We start from the raw sequence: 20240 nt of genomic DNA on the forward strand, positions 1-20240 counted from the left end.
TGCAGCAAGGATGAGGCACAGCCCACCCATTCCCATGTGATGGAAGACTTACCTCAGTCTCTGTGTCTTGCTTCCTTCTGTGGTTTCCCTCCACAGCCTGACTCTGACAGACTGTCTTTGGCCTCTTTGTCTCTCTCTTCCCTCCTCCTCCTCACAGAAGACTGCTCTTAGCTGATGTGGCACAGCCCTAACCTGGGGCCCTTGGTTTAATTATCATGAACTACAGCAAAGACAGAAACTCTATCCAAACTGCTTCTCACTGATAACTTTTTTCCCCGAGTGTGGTTAGTGCGGTTTGTCAAACCAGTCTCAGAAGCTGAAGGTATTTTCTGCATGACTTTTACTAGAACTATAATTTAACTAAAAAAAAAAAAAAAAAAAAATCAATTTATCCTTGAATGCCAGAATCCTGGCCCCCTCCCTCCCCAGCCAAACAAAACCCAGAAACCACTAAATGTAGCAAATGCAAGGGTTTGAAGACAGAAATAGTCTGACAACCAGGAACTGTTATCTAACCGAGCAACCCCTCTGTATTAAGAGCCTTGCACTGAGGAACAACTGATTCTCACATCCTAAAACATCCCCTTGTAGAGCAGCTATGAGAATTAGTCCTTTAGTTTGGTTTCCTTCTGTCTTTGTATTCTTTAGAAAGACATTCTATGTTGTATGATTTAAAAACATGTCACAGGCATCTCCTCTTAAACCATGAAGCCCACCTTTCTCATTAACACTGGAATGAATGAAGGTGTGACCATCTGTTCCCTGCCAGACACCTGCAGTGCTTTCTGCACATCTCTGTAAATGCATCATGGGGCTGTAAGAGTGTATTGTGCTGCTGCACCAAGCTTTCCTCATGGTGGCCTTTCTGACGTCCCTCTAGTCTTAATTTACAATTTAGAGAGACGTGTGACAAGACTCAACACAAGTTTAAGCCAGTGAGCAGTGGCAGTGCTGGTGACCAAAGTTAAAGTGCTGCTTTCCTGCGGAAAGCACAGCTTGGTCTCTGCCTGCTCCAGGAGGGATTATGTGGATGATGAATCTCTCTGAAGATGAGTTTAATAAACAGATCAGTAAAGAGCCCATGAAGAGAGAAAACTGAGTGATCATATTTCCTTTAAGAAGAGGACTGAAACTTCAAACACCATTCCAGGAAAGATGTGTATCACATCCTCTCAGCAAAAATTAAGCCTGCATGTATCTCAGACAGGAACACAGCTGGAAGATTACTTAAGTGTATTAAGAGCCAAAATGTGAGGTCTGTTTCCTTTGGATGAGATCTCAATGAGTTTTGACAGCAAACTTAATGCAGTCATCTGCAAAGGTGGGCTTGTCTTGACTTTACAGATCCTTAAAAATCACTTCAGTGAAGACAGCCTGACATTAAAAAAGAACTGGCATGTCTTCCTTGTTTTTACATTATAATGGACAGCAAGTATTGTCCTATGATCATGCCTCACCATTAAATAGCTCTTCCATCTCTGCTTTTTTACCTGTAGGAACACATGGATGTTTGACCACATAGCCTAAAAGACCAAAGTGCTTGACCCACTGTCCTTCCTACCGAATCCTTGGTCCAGGGTTGGGTTGAGAGTCTATTTAGAAAACAAGTGAGAGGAACACTAGTGATTACAGCAAACACTTTACAGATGGGAGATGAGAAGTCACAATATGCCATGGAGATAAATGTCTTGTATGGCATGTGGTTTCTGTGCTTTTATAAATGGAAGGTTATTTCATAAATGCATTCGATTTCCAAGGGTTTTCAGAAAAACATGAACTCAACTCTTTCTGTCCCAGGTAACCCTAGAATTGAGAAAACAGGTATTTTTGTGCTTATCACTGCTTTTAGCTGGAGTCACAGACATTCACTTAAGAAGCCTTCTGATAGGGCTGGAGAGCAGGGAATGCTGTAGGCTTTGAAGGAGCAGCACCAGCTTTTCCAGCTGTCTTCTTGCAGCAGCCAGATTTGCTGTTTCTCAGACTCCTGTTCTGCAGGTGAGCAGGAACTGCCCATGTGAGCACCAGCACAGCAGGTTGTTGGTGCTCACATGGGCTCCTTCAGGCACAGAGCTTGTCACCACTGTTCACAGGCCTGAGGAGAGACCAGTGCTCTCCCAGGAGTTTGTAATCTCATCTGGCCAAAGGGCAGGGGAGATGGAGCAGCAAAATGAAGCTGCTGGGGAAGGGAATGCAGGAGGAGCAGTGTAAAGGCAAATACAGGAGTTTGGATGAACCAGCTGCCTTCAGGTTTCTGTAGCTGTTCAACAGTAGAACTAACCCCACTTCTCTCTTTTTTAATCTTTTGCAGGAAGTCCAAGGGAAAGCCAAATGGTAAGAAGCCAGCACCAGAAGAGAAGAAGCTTTACCTAGAGCCAGAATACACAAAATCCAGAATTACCGACTTCGAGTTTAAGGAACTAGTGATGTTACCACGGGAAATAGACCTCAATGAGTGGCTTGCCAGCAACAGTGAGTATTATGTTCATACAGCTCTGAGCTTGCTGTCCATCCTCAAGAGGCCATTCATTCACTCTTTTTGCTGTTTTCAGTGCTTAGAGAAACACTCAGTGACTATTTATGCTTACTGTGTAATGCATGTCATTATACCTTGAGTGGTAATCAAGCTGTCTCACGCACAGCGCAGCTGTGCTCAGCAGCATGAAAGCCTTGATGCATTTCCTCCTTGCAGCCTCCTCCCTGTGGCACTGAGGGCACTGCAGTTTTGGATGCTCTTTGCAGAACCATCAAGATCTCCGTTGACTGCTTGCTAAACTGGCTGGTTCTGCATGTTTCTGACTCCAGCTACTGATCTTCCAGAAGCATTGTAAAAATGGAGTTTCTAAAGACTTATATGTAAAGCAACCTAGGCCTAAAGCCAGAAGTGGTGAAGTCTTTTGGTCAGATTTTTTCCTCCCCACTCCTTCCAAATCTTGGTTGAATTATTGTGGATTTCAACAGTAGACAGGCTGAAATTCAGAGATGTGAACAGCTACTGTGACTGAATGCTGTCCCTGTGCACTTCAGCCCTGACTTGCTGTACTTTCCTGGGCTACTCCTGCCTGTCCTCACCTGCATCTGTGGCCCACTCGTGTTTGTTTTCACCACAGTGTGTGGTAGAAGCAAGAAACTACTTTAAACTGCACACTAGGAAAGCTTATAGACACTCATTAAGAAAAGGTGAGGTTCCCCGTGAGAAGTATTAAGAAGTTAAATTATCTCAGGAGATTTTTAAAAAGTAGAAGTGTACTAGGTTTCATGCTGCTTGTTTTTACAAGGAGACATATTTTGAAAACTAATAGTGATGTTTTCTAGCCACTGTAGATTTTAAGTCTGACTTCAAAAGAATGTAGCAAATTGTTTGCCTTCAGCTTATAGCAGAGTATTCTACTGTAAAGGTGAGGCTGATGACGGAGACACTTTCCAGTCTTGCTGCTTTGTGAGTAATAAGAGCTAATGCATCATGGTGCTTTCATCTTAAATCAAAACAAGAGCTTTCATTCTGTGTACCTCTTTGTTTTGCAGTTCATCATTAGGCTCATTTAGCTAAATGATGTTTAAATTCGTATGCAAGCTCAAGACTGAGGTTGTTTCACTTGCTGTATTTAAATAATTGTCTGGAGGATAACCAGTGTTTGAAAGTATTTTACTTCTGAATTTCTTTCCTTTGTTTATTTTTCAGCAACAACTTTCTTTCATCACATCAACTTACAGTATAGTACAATCTCAGAATTCTGTACAGGAGAGTCATGTCAGACCATGGCAGTGTGCAATACGTAAGTCAGTATTTTCATTTGTTACATGTGCAATGTTTCCATGTCTTCAGAGTCTCCTGGGGGAGGATATTGGTGTTGGATGGCACCGGGCAAGTGTTTACAGCAGGTCTCTACTTGTTGAGAATGTGTCAGCTGTGCATCCTCTCCCTTCAGCAGGGAAATGTGATGGAAATCTGTTTTTGTGGAGGACTGGAAGGATGAGAATCTCTGAGTGCTCTGAGCTGGCTTTATAAGGTCAGATCAGAGAGCAAATGACCACGTGTGTGCTTGGGGAGAGGGAAAGGAGGGTGTTAAGGGAACTTCCTTGTCTGACCATCCAGGAGCCACTGTGGCAGTCAGTCGTGAGCTGGGACCAAGGCCCCTGCACAGCTACACACCCCACACTCACTCAGGCCAGCTTTTCCCTCTGGCTTGACCCAGGTTTTCCATAGCAAAGTTTTGGGTTTCCAGATCCTTAAAATTACCTTTGTACAGTAACTAAATAACCTCATAACAGCTCAATCCTGTGCCTCCAGGGAGGGGCCCCAAGCAAAGGGAATTCTGGGCTTTTATAGTCTCACAGTTGAAAAAGCCTGAGTGAGTCTTGAGGTTGTCAGCTCCTGCTGTGTCTCTGGCTGTGTCACAGGTGCCCATGTCCTTTGCTGTGTCCCTGCCATGCAGAGCTCAGCCCTGAGCCTGCAGTGCAGCTGTACCTGCACAGAGTGCTCCTGAGCAAGGGCAGGGCAGGACTGTGTACTGGCCACAGTGCTGGGTTCCAGGGAAGGCAGGGCAGGGGAGGTGAGTTGTGAAAACCTCAGAGGGTGCTTCTGAGAGCTGGAATGCTGACACAGCTCCAGGCTGCTGGTGGATAACCTCTAGCCTGACGTGAGCCACGGGCTCTCTGCCTGAGCCCCTGGGCACAAGAGGACACAAGTGGCAGCTTTGCAAGAGTAAGGAAAACTTTTGGTTTGGCATTTTTCTGCCTCTATAACTTAGAAGACTTTAACATGGACTAGCAGTTAGCTCTGGAAGAAAGCTTTGTAGTGTTACTGGACAGTGTGAATATCAGAAAAGTTACGATAAACTTCTGCTCCTGATGAGCACAGTCCAACATGGTGGAATATGAGATCTAGTCAAGTATGAATATGCCTGTTGTGTTTTGGGTTTTTTTCCCTCCAGCATGTGTTGATAGTCCTTTTCTTCCCTCCTCTTGCATTTCCAGGGATTAATTTACTTGAGATGGATTTTAAAAGAGACAACTGGGCAGTAATGTCATAGTACATCAGACAGAACCTCTATTTTGTATCTCTGACAATCATTACACAATTCTTAAAAGGAAAGCCTTGCTTAATGTACTGGTCTATCTTGTAGACTCGAATTTAATATCAGGGGCTTTCTTTGAGAGCACTTAAAAGCATGTAAAGTGTATGGAGGGTATTTTTGCATGTAGAAGGAGGAATGATAGCTGTCAGAGAGTTAAAGGCCATGCTAGAGACTTTGAAACCAAGCTGGAAGAGAAGGTAATAAATCTCTGCTGGACCCAGATTTTATCAAAAGGAGACAGCCTGTCTCTAAATAAGAAATGGTGAGCAGTAAGATGAGTATTTTGTTGATTGTTGTTCCCAAGCATGCTCATGTTTAAATTCCTGATGTAGCACTGGCAGTCCCAAGCACAGAGTTCAGCTGTTTATCCACTTGGCTGGTGGGAAATAGTGGCTAAGAGGAGGTGGTGGTTGGGAACCTGCATTAGTGTTGCTCCATTCTGCTCTACTGAGCCTTTAACAAGAGTTTTCTGTAAGCACCTTGTGCTGCAGAATAAAGAGAGGAAGTGCCTGTAGGCAACTGCAGCTGTAGCCTGTATTTTTAGTGGTAGGGACTGATAGCAGAATGTTCCTATCCTTTGTTTTGGAAAACTGAAAAATTGTGCTATTTGGGAATAACAGGAAGCATGTCTACACTTGGGTGAAGCACTTAAAATGGCTTGTGTGTAGCTAAATCATAACAACCTCAGTACCTTCCTGTACTTGGGGGCAGGTGGCTGATTCACATCTGCACACTGGAGGCTGCTTGCTTCTAGCAAATGTGTGGGTCTGTGAAAAAGCCACCAAGGTGAGATCAGCTGCCTACACACCTCAGCACAGTTCAGCTCTGTGGGCCCCTTTCATAACCCTGTTCTCCAAATCCTGATCTTTTTGTTCTGCCTTTCCTAGCTCTGGTAAGCTGAGGATGTGCTTGTTGTGTTGGAGAAGCACCAGTTGCTGTGGCTCATTGTGCCTTGGACCTGTCTCCAGTGTTCAAGGAGAGACACCTGGACACTGGTGTCAGTTGCTGATTACCCTGGGGGACAGTGCAGGCTTAGCCTTCTGTGGCTGTGATCTGTTTGTTGCTCTCCTTTGGAGTAAAATAGCATCTGGCTATATAAGATTGCCATAGAATTACAGTACCTTGGAATTTAGGTGCAGTTTGCCATTGTTTCCCATGCTGATTTCTTGGGTAGTTCCATATGAAAGTCTGCATTCTGTTCCACTTTTATATTTTCCCTGCTGAGTACTTTATTATACATTTTGGATCACACCATTCTGGTCATGCCTAAGAAAGGCTTTTTTTATTTATGGTTGAGATGTTCATGTAACTACTGAGAACTGGTTGCTTGTCAAGTTACTTGACATTCAGATTGCACTGCAAGTACCCAGTCCTAAATTTAAAGTATTTGCTGGCACAATAAGCACTGGTTGAAGTTAAATATTTGAGTTAAGGTTTTCACATCTGAGAGAAGCTGCAGCCAAGTGACAAACTGCAGACAGATGCAGCTTTCAGCCCTCTGTCAGATACATGAGATAGCACAGCCATCTGCACACAGCAAGGAGGAGAATTTCTGCTTACGGTCACTAGGAGACATCTAACCAAAACTTAGTCTCAGTGTAGAACAGATGGAAGCATTTGCTGACAAGGTGGGATAATGCCAAGAGAAATACCATAGTGGCCAGTTATCCTCAAATTTTAATGAGGGTGAATGAATACAACTTTGGGAATTACTTAATTTTGCTCATTAATATGTTTATCACTTGTTGTAAAGCAGGTACTATATTTTAACATGGTATTTACTATTAAAATTTAGTATGCTTTATAGCTTATTATTACACAAACCAGCTTTAAAGCGCCCTGAGCTATAAACTGGTTTTCTAGCTGACATTTAGGTACAACTCCTCTAAGTGCTGCAATGAGTGTAATAAATAAGAGCCTGTGTAAGTGCTGTACATAAAAGAATAAGTCTACAAAACTCCTGAGATAGAAATGAAAGATGGATGCAAACTTTCAGGAAGCCCACCTTTCAAAATGTTTTTGTCCAGTGAAATCCCTTAATTGGTAATGCTTATCACTCTTTTTTTCCTAATCTTAGAGTCTCTTTTCTCGTGTTTATCTTGCCCTTAGTGTCTCTGCATAGGGAGGGTATTTCCTCCTAGAGTGCTTAATTCAAATCTGTAAGTTTTACATTTTCTTACATTTAAGTTCCCCCAGCTATATGATTTTACATGATGCCTCCTTTCTCTTCTCTGCCATCCAAAAACTGCTTAGCCCCTGTGAAGCCATCAGAGCTGTTCCAGCTGCTCACAAGCACTATATTCCTGCCTCTGCCTCTCTATCCTGCTTTCTTCATGTTGCCTGTATTTTGGTATTTCTGCCAGGACTGTCTCTCCTTCCTTTCCAGGCAAAATAATTTCCTGTATATGCTGTATATGCTTTTCCCTCCTTCCAAAAGCCTTTCTTGTATATTGGTGTAACTCCTGTTCTGCCTTGGATTCTGTGTCGTCAACACCAGCCCAGAATGTTTTAGAGGAAAAGGGATAAAGCACATAGATATATTAAGATGCAGTATTGTGATTTCACATATGTTAAGCTTCATTATTTGTATCACAGGCTTTTCTCTGGTAAACCCATAGTAATTTCTCCCTGGGATTTAGAACAGAGCTGCAGATTTCTCATACTCTCCATACTGGGGAGATTTAAATCTGCAGTTTTTGAAAAGTGCCCTTAAGTCTCATCCTCTTGTCCTTTCTGCTTCCCATCCATTCCCTAATATGGGGCTGTGCTGTCACAGTGCCAGTGGTGGAATGCAATTAGGCTTCTGTGCCCAAGTGAGCCCTTGCATGGCCCCAGAGTGCTCCTGTCCTGTTGGTGGAGATAACCAGCGTGGGTGGAAGCCGTGTACCAGGTGTGAAATGTTCATGGCACGTCAGGGGCTCGCTCCTCTCTGCCCCTGAGAGCTGGGAATCTGTTCAACAGCACCTGGAACATGAGGAAAACACATGACTCTAATCAACAGGACAGTCCCTGTAGTTATCCCCTTGCTGTTAATGATTCTCCTGTTTAATTCCAGGTTTGCATAGTAATTTCCTAATTTTCAAGAAAAGGCAGAAAGGCTGGGCAGTGGGATGCTTGAGCAGATTTATTCACTTACATGAGAATATAAGTGAACTTGTACAGTTGCCAAATTGTTTCTTTTGACTAAAATCCAATTATCAACACTCAGTTTTGCACCTAAGGGCAGCTCTAAACTGTGCTTTCTGTCTTGCAGTTGAGGATTCCTGCAGCATGAGAGAACTGCTGGGGTAGAACAGTGCAGCCTGCCTCTGCTCCTGGTGACAAGCACTGTCTTAGGGCCCAGAATAAGGCAGAATTGCCCGAGTCTGTCTCTCTCTGCAGGAGGAGGCAAACAAGGTTGTGTTGGTGCACTACATTGTGTAATTCCTTAGAGGTGGATTGTACAAAGGAAGTGAGCAGTGGTGAAGAGCACAGTCTGTGCCTAAGGGCCCAAGTGCTGGGTTTGATGCCTGACACAGCTCTGAAAAGAATTTTTGACTCCTGCTGTTTTCACTCACTCACCTTTTTACTCAATTTTGCAGTCAATCCTTTTCTCTCTAATAAAGGACAGAGTGACCAAATACTACATAGTGAAAAGGAGCTGAAAGAAAAATTCTAAAACCTTACTTTACCTTTCCTCTCCTAACTTGAACTATTCTACTTATTTTTGCAGCTTCCTCTTGTTTTCACATGGCTTGGGGCATGGACTGTGAATAGTGTTATTGGGGAAGACCAGTACAATGGATTTCTTACCAGCCCTGTCATGATATAGGACTGTGTCTTGAGCTTAGACTTTCTGAAGAAAGTTCATAAACTGGAACTCAGAGCTCTTCTAATGTGACATAGGAATAAAAACTTCAAAAATGTTTTCCTGAATTTATTATCTATAAAACTGTCTGCCTAATCAAGTGGGTAGCTGCTCTCAGTAGCAGTTAGAGATGCTTGAATTAACCATGACTTTTTCTTAAAAAGGAACAAACATTTAGTTGTTTTGTAGCCTTCAGATTGTCTGTCAGCTGAAGGATGGCTGCAGTTAATCAAAATTATTATGGCTAACTGATTGAATTATGGTTGCTTTTGGAGGGCTAGTATCTCCTGGTAAAATGCAACAGGAATATTCACTGATGGCAGAATCACATGTAAATTCAAGTGTTTGGGGGAGACTGTAACTGTAACCTAAGGAGCAGAGTTCGCTGCTGGCATGGATGTGCAGAAGGGGCCTGAAAACTTCCCCCGGGGCTGCATTTTGGAACAGGATTTGGAACACCTGAAATCACAGCAAGTGCTGGAGAGCCCCAGGCTGGGAAAGGTGGTGTTCTGGAGCCACCGTCTGACTGTTTCACAGTATTGCACTACAGAACTAATGCATGCTCTCTAATGTTAAGCATCAGAAGTGCAATGTTGTTGCCCCTTAAATATAGTTCAATAATGCTTTCCTGTACATTTATACAGACTGTATGTAAACCTGTCATGGATAGGGAATTATCACTCCCTCAGCAGAACTCCTCCCCTTGTAGTCTTGTCAGCAAGGCTTTCTGTGCTTGGTGCTGCCACCTGCACTCTGGCCTAGACTGACAGGGAGAGACAAAATCGACCAACACAAGTTCAAGTTCTTCGATGCAGAAAGAAGTGAATCTCCTCTGTAGCAGCTGTTGTTTTGTATTACTTGGACAGAGCCCCTTGGAGGAGTAGCTGAGGAGCAGAGTGTGATGTGGTGACCCTGTCCCTTCTCTCCACAGACAGTACTACTGGTATGATGAGCGGGGAAAGAAGATCAAGTGCACTGCTCCTCAGTACGTTGACTTCGTCATGAGTTCGGTGCAGAAACTAGTGACAGATGAGGACGTCTTTCCAACAAAATACGGTACGGCTGCTGCCTGGGGCTCTTGGGGTGCCATCAGTCAAGTGAGAGTTGGTATTCATCTGTGAATAACAGACAGCTTTCTCACTTTTGTCTGATGGGTTTTAGTTTGGTTTCTTTTGTAGTTTTGGTTGTTTGGGGGTTTTTTTTAAGGAAGATTATAACTTTGGTTGATGGTTGCAGTAAAAGAAGACTTACCCTCTTAGATGTGTGAACTAGGGTGGAAGTCTCACAAACCTGACCCCTTGGCCTATATCTCATCATCAGTACCCTTTTTCTTCAGGCATTTTGAGATGATCTAGCCTGGATTTATAGAGGATAAAATTCTGAAAACAGTCAGCATTTGTGTGTTCAATACAGTTTGTTGATAGCAAACTTCAACCTTTGTGTGCCTTTACTATTTCTGTTAGAGCCTCAATGCATTAAGAAATGTGGGTAATAAATTGGATTGCAGCAATCTGGCTTGCTTTCTTTGCCCAAGGCTCTGCATTGTCTCTCATAGTGTTTGCAGTCTCCTTTCCCATACAAAGATTAAATAATAATGTGATTTTTAGAGCTGAAAAGCAATAGCAAAGTAATTTTATCTCAAATTTGTATCCTAACAAGATTGCTACATGCAATGCCTTTGGTTAAGGGGAAGAAAATAGAAACTTGAAGCTATTGCAGGTGGGCTTAATCAGAACTAAAAGCAGCTGGCTTCATGAGCCACTTCAAGAGGTAATTGGGAAACTAGGACATTACAATATAGAAAACATTAGGCTAGCAGCCTTTGCTTACAAAGGAGGTAGTTTCTTTCCCCTTTGATAGAATTTCAGTGTGTTCAAGGGAACATGGTATATAAATTATGTACAAACTGCCACACACCACCAAGGCCCATGTACCTTGGCTTCCATTTTAGGATCTCTGAACTGATGTTTCAGGGGAAAATCCACTCCTGGACAAACTATATAAGGACACAGAAGAACCTCTCATTTTTACAGCCTGTAGCTAAAAAGGTAGTGGCTTTAGAGAAGAACTACACTTGCTGCCTGATTTTTGAACCCTTAAGGTTTAAAATTTAACTTCAAATGAAAATGCATAATATTTGCCTTAGCCTTGTCCCCCAAATTCCTGTCAAAAGAGGGTGATATGACACAGGGCCCTCGGGTTGTTTGCAATGTAAGCTGAGCGGGTTGCTCTTACCCAGGTGCTGCTGTGGGGCTGACAGCGAGCAGCTGGTGCTATCATGGTGTTTCTCCGTCTTCCTTTCAGGCAAGGAATTCCCAAACTCATTTGAGTCCCTAGTGAAGAAGATCTGCAAGTACCTGTTCCATGTGCTGGCCCATATCTACTCCTCACACTTTAAGGAGACTTTGGCACTGGAGCTGCACGGACATTTAAACACACTCTACACACACTTTATCCTATTCATCAGGGAGTTCAACCTCGTGGACCCTAAAGAGACCACCATCATGGATGACCTCACGGAGGTCCTCTGCAGCAGCAGCGGGAGCAGCAGTAACGGGAGCGGCAACGGGAGCAGCAACAGCGCAGGAGCACAGAACCACGTGAAAGAGAGATGAGCCCTCCTCCTGGACCCAAACTAACATTGTGAACAGTATAATCCATTGTGTGTATGTGTATGTATATGTTCAGATATACATACCGGCATATACCGTGATGACAGCTGACCGCAGAGATGCTGCCACGCAGGACGCGCAGTCGCTCGGGGCTGTACGGAGCTTTGGGTTCTTGCGCCAGCCGGCGAGAAGTTGCACCAATTTTATTTTATTTTCTGTCCACTCCTCCTTTTACCTATTCAGATGGATGATGAGTGCTGTTTTTAGAGAAGAGCCAAGCTTGAGAGTGGGGCCACTCTTGGTTTTTTTGTTTTGTTTTGGTTTTTTTTTCTCCTTTTGTTTGGTTGGTTGGTTTTCTATTTTTCTCTTTGGTCTTGAGTGCAAGCCCTTTGGTCTTTCTAGGATGGTGGTCCTGCCATTTAAAAAGTATCTATTATATTATAAGAAGTAACTTTTACTTTGAAGTGGCTTAAAATGCAGGTTGTTTGGGGTATTTTTTTGTGGAGGGGGGTGGTTTTTTGGTTTGGTTTTACATAGACTGCCCCTTACCCTGCCAAAAGCTCCCCTACTGAGTGCATCTTGCCCTTTGTTAGCTTGGAATGGGAAGAAACTCCTGGCTTGACTAGAGTAGCAACTAGGAGCTTGCTACACGTTGAAAGTGGGCAAGTTTCTCCAGTTGTCCCATCTACTCGGTCACAAGGTGTGAACGTGCAAGAGGATCCACAAACCTTTCTGCTTATTGCTCCTACAACATATATACTCTTTTCTCTGCTCCCCTGCCTCTTCTTTTCCCAGGCACACCTGCACAGGTAACAGGAGTGGGATCACTGCAGTCCAAAACCCATGTGCAGGAGTCACCACCATTTGCTTTCCCTTGAACAGAGGCCCGGGGAAGGGGGGAGAAGGGTATACTGAGTCAGTCACCGCCTGTGCTAGAAAGATGGCTGTTGGCATAAAATTATATTGTTGGCTTATTTTAGTTCATCTGTTCTATAATAATAAAAACAAATCTATCAGCCACAAGCTTTGTTTTCATGTGTGCAGCGTCAGAAGTCACCAGACCCCCACCCCTAGAGCCTCCCTTCCACCACTGAATGCTGCTGGCCCTGCTGGCAGCCAGCTTTATAAATAATGGGTTGTTTTCCACCCTGTGATCTTACACTTATTATTATAATTCCTTGCTTTTTCCAGTAGCCCTAGGAACAGCCTCCCCAGGAATTACAAAGATATGCACCTCTTGGAGAGGGGCAGGTTTCCTCTTTGTGCACACATCCAATCTGAAAATGCAGTGAGTTCTTGGATAACTTGAAGCAAATACTGAACCACAGCATCTCTGGATACAGTATTACATCAGTACTGTATCTGGACAGTGATATTCCTTTCTTTCCTTCAAGTTTCCAATGAATTCTTGCAGTCATTTTTTCCAGCTGGGGAAATGCCAGATTTTGCTTGTATTTGTTCTGTAAAAGCTGTCAAAGCTGCTGTTTTTGGTCATTACCTGAGGCCTATGAATGATTAATAACTGACCTGGCATAAATCTGAGAAGGTTTTCCAGAATGAAGTCTGCACCTGTCTTAAAAAGGTAGTAGAGAAGAGGAAGGTAGAACAAGTGCAAAGAAAAAAGCGAAGGAAAGGCACAACAAAGAAATTAAAAATAATAATTAAAAAAAAATCCATAAACCAAAGAACAAAGCATGAGCAGGAAAGGACAGGAAAAAAAAAGGAAGAGCACAAGCAAGAAAAAAGCTTGTGAAGAAGAGTGCATAGCAATAACAGATAATGACAAGTGTTCAAATGAGAAAAAGACTAAATCATGAAAGTGCCATAAAGAGCAGCAAAAAGGCATGAGCACAAGAGAAGGGAAAAGCAGGAGTGAGGGCTGGATGGAGGGATTGAAAGCAACCTCAAAACTTGTGATGCCAGATTTGTCCTGTATTGTTTGTTTCTGGATTGTGGATGCCTCTCACTGACCTGCTCAGGTGAGTTGCTGTTAGTATAGTGGTCAGGAGCATTCCTTCCCCACCATGTCCTCCTGCTACAGCCTCCATGTCCAGACAAATATTCTCATTCAGTCCCCATGCTGATGTGAGCTTTTCCATGACAATTCCCTGCACTTAATTCTGGAGGAAAAAGCAGGGGTCAGCAGAAGGAACAGTGCCATTGGTAAGGCCCCTCTGCTGCTTGCCCTGAGAATAAAGTTCAAGAAACAGAGAGCCAGAGACAACCAGTCAAACCCAAGTGACTTTGGTAATTCACGATCTTCCTGTAAAAATGCACTTGCAGTTGTGTTTGCTAAAAGACCATTTACAGCTGAAGAATTTGAGAAAGGTTTGACTTGAACAAGAGGCAGTTCAACCCTGGAAAGACTGACCTGGCTCTTGAGTTTCCAATCACCACACGGTGATGTCCATGTTGAACAAAAGGGGGACTGTGCCTTAACTTCCCATTGGCGAACTGGCAGAACCTCGCAGCAAGTCTGGGAACGCACGTGTTGGCTCCAGGCAGCAAACAATGCAGCTGCCAGGAGAGCAGTGCAGTCCCAATGCAGCTGCCAGGAGAGCAGTGCAGTCCCACACACCAATGCAGCTGCCAGGAGAGCAGTGCAGTCCCACACATCAATGCAGCTGCCAGGAGAGCAGTGCAGTCCCACACATCAATGCAGCTGCCAGGAGAGCAGTGCAGTCACAATGCAGCTGCCAGGAGAGCAGTGCAGTCCCACACAACAATGCAGCTGCCAGGAGAGCAGTGCAGTCCCACACATCAATGCAGCTGCCAGGAGAGCAGTGCAGTCCCAATGCAGCTGCCAGGAGAGCAGTGCAGTCCCACACAACAATGCAGCTGCCAGGAGAGCAGTGCAGTCCCACACATCAATGCAGCTGCCAGGAGAGCAGTGCAGTCCCAATGCAGCTGCCAGGAGAGCAGTGCAGTCCCACACAACAATGCAGCTGCCAGGAGAGCAGTGCAGTCCCACACAACAATGCAGCTGCCAGGAGAGCAGTGCAGTCCCACACATCAATGCAGCTGCCAGGAGAGCAGTGCAGTCCCACACATCAATGCAGCTGCCAGGAGAGCAGTGCAGCCCCACGGTACCTCTGGAGGAGCCCGCTGCTGTTGATGGCAGCTGTCCCAGCTTCACTCTGCAGGCATTTGCTATCCCTGAAAGCACAGGCGCTTCCTCTGCTGGGGTAATCGCTTTATATTTTACAAGCAGTTAACAAGAACACAAATAATGAATCCTGTTGTGGTGTGGCCTATCTTGTTGGGTTTAGCAGTGGGAATAAGGAAAACACTGAAATGGCGCCAACACCAATGTTCTTCTAAATGTTACTGTAAAGCTCAGCCCCAAGGCATCCCACGGTATTTCAGAGCTTACTGAATTACACTGTAGGAACTTCAGATACAGAAATGCCACTAAGCCTTCAGAGCTTGTCACTGACTTCCTCCCATGCTTGGAACATGTCACCAATGCCCACACTGTGAGCACTGGGCCTGAATTCACCTGGGACTAACAGGCTTAGGCCTTCTAACATTGAAATTATGAATGAAATATTAAATTTTCACATGAAATTATCATATGAAATATGAAATATGAAATTATCATATTGTTACTTTAAATATGCTTTGTAAATTGTTAAAAGTACTATCAGAACAACAGAGACAACTTAATTACCCTACATCCTATGCCACCCTATCCTTAAAGATCATGACAGACCATACCATGGTTTGACCAACCATGGTTGCTAAATAAATAAAATACCACAGAAAAACAACCAAACACTACTAGAAAAACACCTTCTTGAACCATCTAGGCACACACACCCTCATCCTGCCATAGATTGGCAGACCTTACCTTGTCAAACTCAGTTTTACACCTGCCAGTTCAAAACCCTAAAACCACAGCAAAGCAAAAGCTGTCACAGGGCTGAAGTCTTTCACTTAAAGCCAGCAACTGTCCTGTGTGCATTTTGGGCATCCTGTTCTTGGCATTTGGTACTCTGCAAACACAAGTGATGTGCAGAAGAGCTGAGGTTGCATAAGTTTACAGCATATATCAATTTATAGGGTGAATTTTTCAGGGTATCAAGTTGAAACTTTCCCCTATTTTGCTATTATCCCTGAGTTTTTGAGGTGGCAGCATCCATAGGAAATCCAAGCCTCAGTGCCTGTAAATAAAAACAGGAGGAGAAGAATTTCTCTATCCATGCCATCTGGAGTGAACACCAGCAGGTAAGCAAGGTAGGCAAGGACCAAAGTCAGTAGCTTATGTCTGTCACAAGTGTTTTGGGGTTTTTTTTTTGGTGTCTGCCCATTCAGAGATGGGACAAAGGAACAGTGCCAACACATCTTCTGCACAAAGAGCCACGTGCAGCTTTAACATCAAGGGAATGAAGCTATGTAGAGATCAGAGGGGCAGCTTCATCCCAGCACTAAGAAAGGTCCACTGGAAATTGAGTCAGGCACCTTCTACTTCAACCCAGCAAAATCAGAGCTATGCCCTTCTTCCTTGCCTGGGAATGGAACAAGTGTCAGATCCCAGAGAGCACACTCATTTTACATGTGAGTAACAACCTCTTAACCAAAAGCATTAAGAAACTCAATCAGAAAAGAACACTTTGTTGCTGAGGTGATCTGAGGAAGGAGAGAGATTGCTCTGAGGTACCACCAGTTCTGGCAAAACGTACATGCCAGGATGCTCCTGGAAGTGATCAAGGGCTAAAGATGAATGCTGCCAGGTAAAAATGAGCTCCTGCACATCATCAGGAGACTGCAGGACTGCCACAGAAACAAGCCATCCCATGAAAGAACAAGCCAGCTTTATGAAGCCTGCTAAGCATGCTGATCTCATCAAAGCCACGCTTCACCCAACAAGCCTTTGCTCACATCCATCATGGAACTTGTCCCAGCCAATCCTTAGCTCACCATTTCAGCTGTTAACAGAAAGAACCCATATCCAGAAATACTCTTCCATTATCTAATCTGCAGACAGAGGAGGAGGTTGTTGTTTTGTTCTATTCAAACCTACTAAACAAATGAAAGCAATGTTTGTGCCTTAGCACAAATGGCAACAGCAGGCAGTTTAAATGTAGTTCTGTTGCCCAGTGGCTGTCAGTAGCCACAGCAAGGGTTCAGTGTGGCTGAGTTATCTATGCTGCTGTGCCAGTACCAGTGCCTGAATGTGAACCCAGTACCTGAAGGATTAACACAGAGCTGGTATCTTAACATGATAAGCTGCATGCAGTACAGTGAAATCTTTCCAAAGAAACTGATGATATAACATGAGAAAAACACCAAACAGCTGGCAGAAAACCCTCAGTGTCCTAATGGGGTCTCTGTTCTTTTCATGGACAGAACTGTTCTGGTTGTGACAGCTGACATGAACAATAAGACTTTTCAAAGCTAGGTTAGCATGTGATTCAGAGAAAACAGAAATTGTTGTGGCCAAGCGCTCAGATGAGAGAACACTCAGAGAGCTTTGTCTAGCCAAAAAAAAGAAAATAATCAGTACTAGCTAAACTTGTTTTTATGTTGTCATCTGCTAATTATTTTCATTTTTTCTAAAAAGGAGGCATTAAAATGCTCTGGCACTTTCCCACACACCACCAGTGCAGACAGTTCACATTCTCTCACAAGGTGGTGCAGGGTCCCTCACATAAACCACCTCCTTCTCCTTTTAATAGTCTCTGGGATAATTCAAAAGAAAGAGTAGAAAGAAGCTGGGCTAGACAGACTTTGTGCTCAGTGGAGAGCAGCCCTCTGCAACATGAGCTCAGATACAGAAAGGGCAAATGGCACCTCACAGAGGATTTCAGCTTCTGGGAAACCACTGCTTCAACCTGACATCAGTAAGGCTTAGAAGACACCTGCCCTGAAGCAAGTACTGCCCTCAAGGACTTGGAAGGGAAACCTAAACAGGGAAAACAAACTGGTCCTGGGCAGCAGCCACTAATTTATCTCCCACTCTGAACCAATGGAGTACTCCCAGGCTGCCAGTGCAGGAGCTGGAGGTGAATCCCCAGTCTGGGAAAGAGAAGAAAGGCAACACAGCTCCCCAGCACCATGGACTCATCCAAGCCTGCCAGGACACACAGTGCTTACAGAGTCCTGATCCTTTGTGAGTGTGCTGAATTCCTTTAGGAAAGGCCTTTACTTGACAGCCCTAATTACAAGTAGATGAAATTTCCTAAATTACTTGTTTCTCCCCTTTTAATTGCACTTGACAAAGTATCAAACACAAAAACCTGATTTCCATAGGATTAATTCTCAAAATAATTTCAAAGAATATTATTTCTGTTCTCTAGCATCAAAACGTAAGTAGAAGAGCTACTACCTCTCTCATGTCAAATCTGGTAGACAATGAAATAGCTCTTAACACAGAATTAATCCCACTAAACAATTTACTTTTATTCATAAGGACAACCCTGTTCTTGGCTCTATTTAAAAAGATAATCCAGAACAGGAAAGTGACATTGGATAACCATTTACCTGAAATCTATGTGAAACATGTAAAAAAGAATTCTGTCCTTTTCAACCAGGTTTACTGACACTCAATAATTTAGAAAGGTTAATTTGAATCCTTGTGTCTATAAAACCTGTCTTAGCAGGAGCAAATACAAGAAGCAGAAGACAAATTGTGACTGATGACCGGCTGTACCCACTGCAGCAGAATTGTGAAAACTTCAGCTACTTCAATAACATTTTAGAGAGAGCACAAATAATAATAGATATATTTGAATAATGTTACCAGTTTAAAACTGATCAAAGCTGGTTTAAGCAAAATCTACAGAGCAGATGCTGTGACGTGATCAGAGCATCACAGACCCAGCATGTGAGGATGGGCAGTTCTGAGCAAATATTAAAACAAGAAGCGCATCAAGACCTCAATAACATCACTGGTGATTCATTATTATACCAGTGATAAGGTCTGCAGAAGAGCAAAAAAGATTTTTTTCTCCCTCATTTCACTCCCAGAGGATGACATTAGGAAGTGGATAGCAGGAAGGTAGTCAGGCACCGCAAGCCAGCATTTGTCAGCATCCTGCTGCCAAGCAGAAATTTCAATCTGAAGCCAAGACACTTGGGAAGAATCTCTACACAATCTGTAGGGCAAATGAAAGCAGACACACAGTTCCCAGCTGGACAGGTAAAGCTCCTTCCACAGGAGATTTCCAACTACAAAGCCACTACTGGAGTCCAAGGCTTAAGGCAGATCAGTTCAAGCTCACACAAAGTCAGCACTGAGGCACCACAAGACTGCAAGGTGTCACCTGAATCCCAAAGCCTGGTCCCAAGCAATTCTGTGCAGCACAGACACCCAGGACACATTTATCTCCTGCCCTCCCACCTTTCTTCTGCCTGCATCAAACCAGTACACTGAATTTAGTAACAAGATACCAACGCTGTGAATGAAGCTAATCTTGTGGTGCAACCACTGCTGAAATGTGAAAGCACAACAAATACTCCAATCCATCAAGGAATTTTGATTGGATTAGAAGCCCTCTGTGTTCCATCATAATCTCCCTCATGATGGCCAAAAGCAAAACTACATCTGGAGAAGAGAGATTAAAGCCCCCATTAGAACTGTTTAATTATCTGTTATTAGTGGATTAACATTCATTTCTGATCCAGGTGCTTCTCAGATAAAGAGCTCAGGTGCTTCATAACAGCACTGCTTTATTTTACAGTGAAAGTCTTTTGGCCCAAGAACTGAAAACACGGTTACTTTTTAAAGCTGGGGTCAAGAAATAAGCTTAAGCAAGATTCCATATGCCTGTCCCTTTTTCTTGTCTACCCCAAATTTTTAAGCTGCAGCCTGGAAGACCGGTAGGATTTTTGATTCAATTATAAAGTTTTCACGAGTTTTGCAGGAACAAGCAACTATTGGAAGGGGAGAAAGAGCCTTTAAATGAACTCCTAAGTTCCCAAGTAAGGAAAGAACTGCAGCCTGTGCTCCCGTGTTACTTGATGTCAAAGAACCCTCTTAAGAACAGACACCCATAAAAGTCCCCACAGGCAAAGGGACAGAGAGCTCAGAATGACCCACAAATCACAAACTGTGTGACTCTGGTTCCCAAAAGGTGGGCATTTGTTTTGCTGCTTGCAAAGCTGGGACAGCCTGCATGACCCAGAGTTCCTCTGCAGTCTGTCAGCTGGCAGGTACCACACTGGATCATGGTGTTATCCCACAAGAAAGACAAGAAATGCCCAAACAACTTTCCTTTCATTAACAAAGATAGAAATGTAGCCTTTGTATCTGAAAAGAGCTCAAGCGATGTGCTGAGAAATGAAAGATCCTGTCTTTGGGGACAGGCCCTGAGGAGGTTTGCAGACCTGGTCACTGCAATGTGCTGTTGCCAGGTTAAGATGTGGATTCGAATTTCAGCCCAAGCCACTGAGTTCCTTTGAGAGAATCACTGAATTGCTCTTCATGTCAGTTCCCAAAGCTGTATGACAGGGACAACAGGTACCTCTTTTCCTTCTCCTTGTCTGTCACACCTACATGGGGAAAGCTTGTCCCTTGCTGCAGGTACCAGAACAGACTCTTGGTTTTTGTGTGCTGTTGAAACACACCTCAGTAATGTGCCCCAGTATTGATCTGCCCAGGCTGCTGTGGCAGTGGGCTCTGCTTGACCTTTCCCTTTGAGCAGGACAGGGCTGTGTCTGGTCCTTCCCCTCCTGCAGACTGGGAGCTTTAGCTGTGACCCTGTC

General features: G+C 43.8%; 1 protein-coding gene across 4 annotated transcripts in view; it reads left to right on the forward strand.

Annotated features, from left to right (window-relative positions):
* The window catches only part of MOB2 (MOB kinase activator 2), a 109795-nt gene extending 97238 nt beyond the window's left edge, over positions 1-12557 (forward strand). For all 4 annotated transcript variants that reach the window (XM_063158669.1, XM_063158668.1, XM_063158667.1 and 1 more), the window contains exons 2-5: positions 2309-2469; positions 3680-3773; positions 9854-9978; positions 11227-12557. In XM_063158669.1, the coding sequence (XP_063014739.1) occupies positions 2309-2469; positions 3680-3773; positions 9854-9978; positions 11227-11537 (691 nt within the window). In that variant the 3' untranslated portion in view covers positions 11538-12557. The remainder of the gene's footprint in view (positions 1-2308; positions 2470-3679; positions 3774-9853; positions 9979-11226) is intronic.
* The last annotated feature ends 7683 nt before the right edge of the window (positions 12558-20240 follow it).

This window comes from Melospiza melodia, chromosome 6 (genome assembly GCF_035770615.1).
Source record: "Melospiza melodia melodia isolate bMelMel2 chromosome 6, bMelMel2.pri, whole genome shotgun sequence".
Taxonomy (NCBI): Eukaryota; Metazoa; Chordata; class Aves; order Passeriformes; family Passerellidae; genus Melospiza; species Melospiza melodia.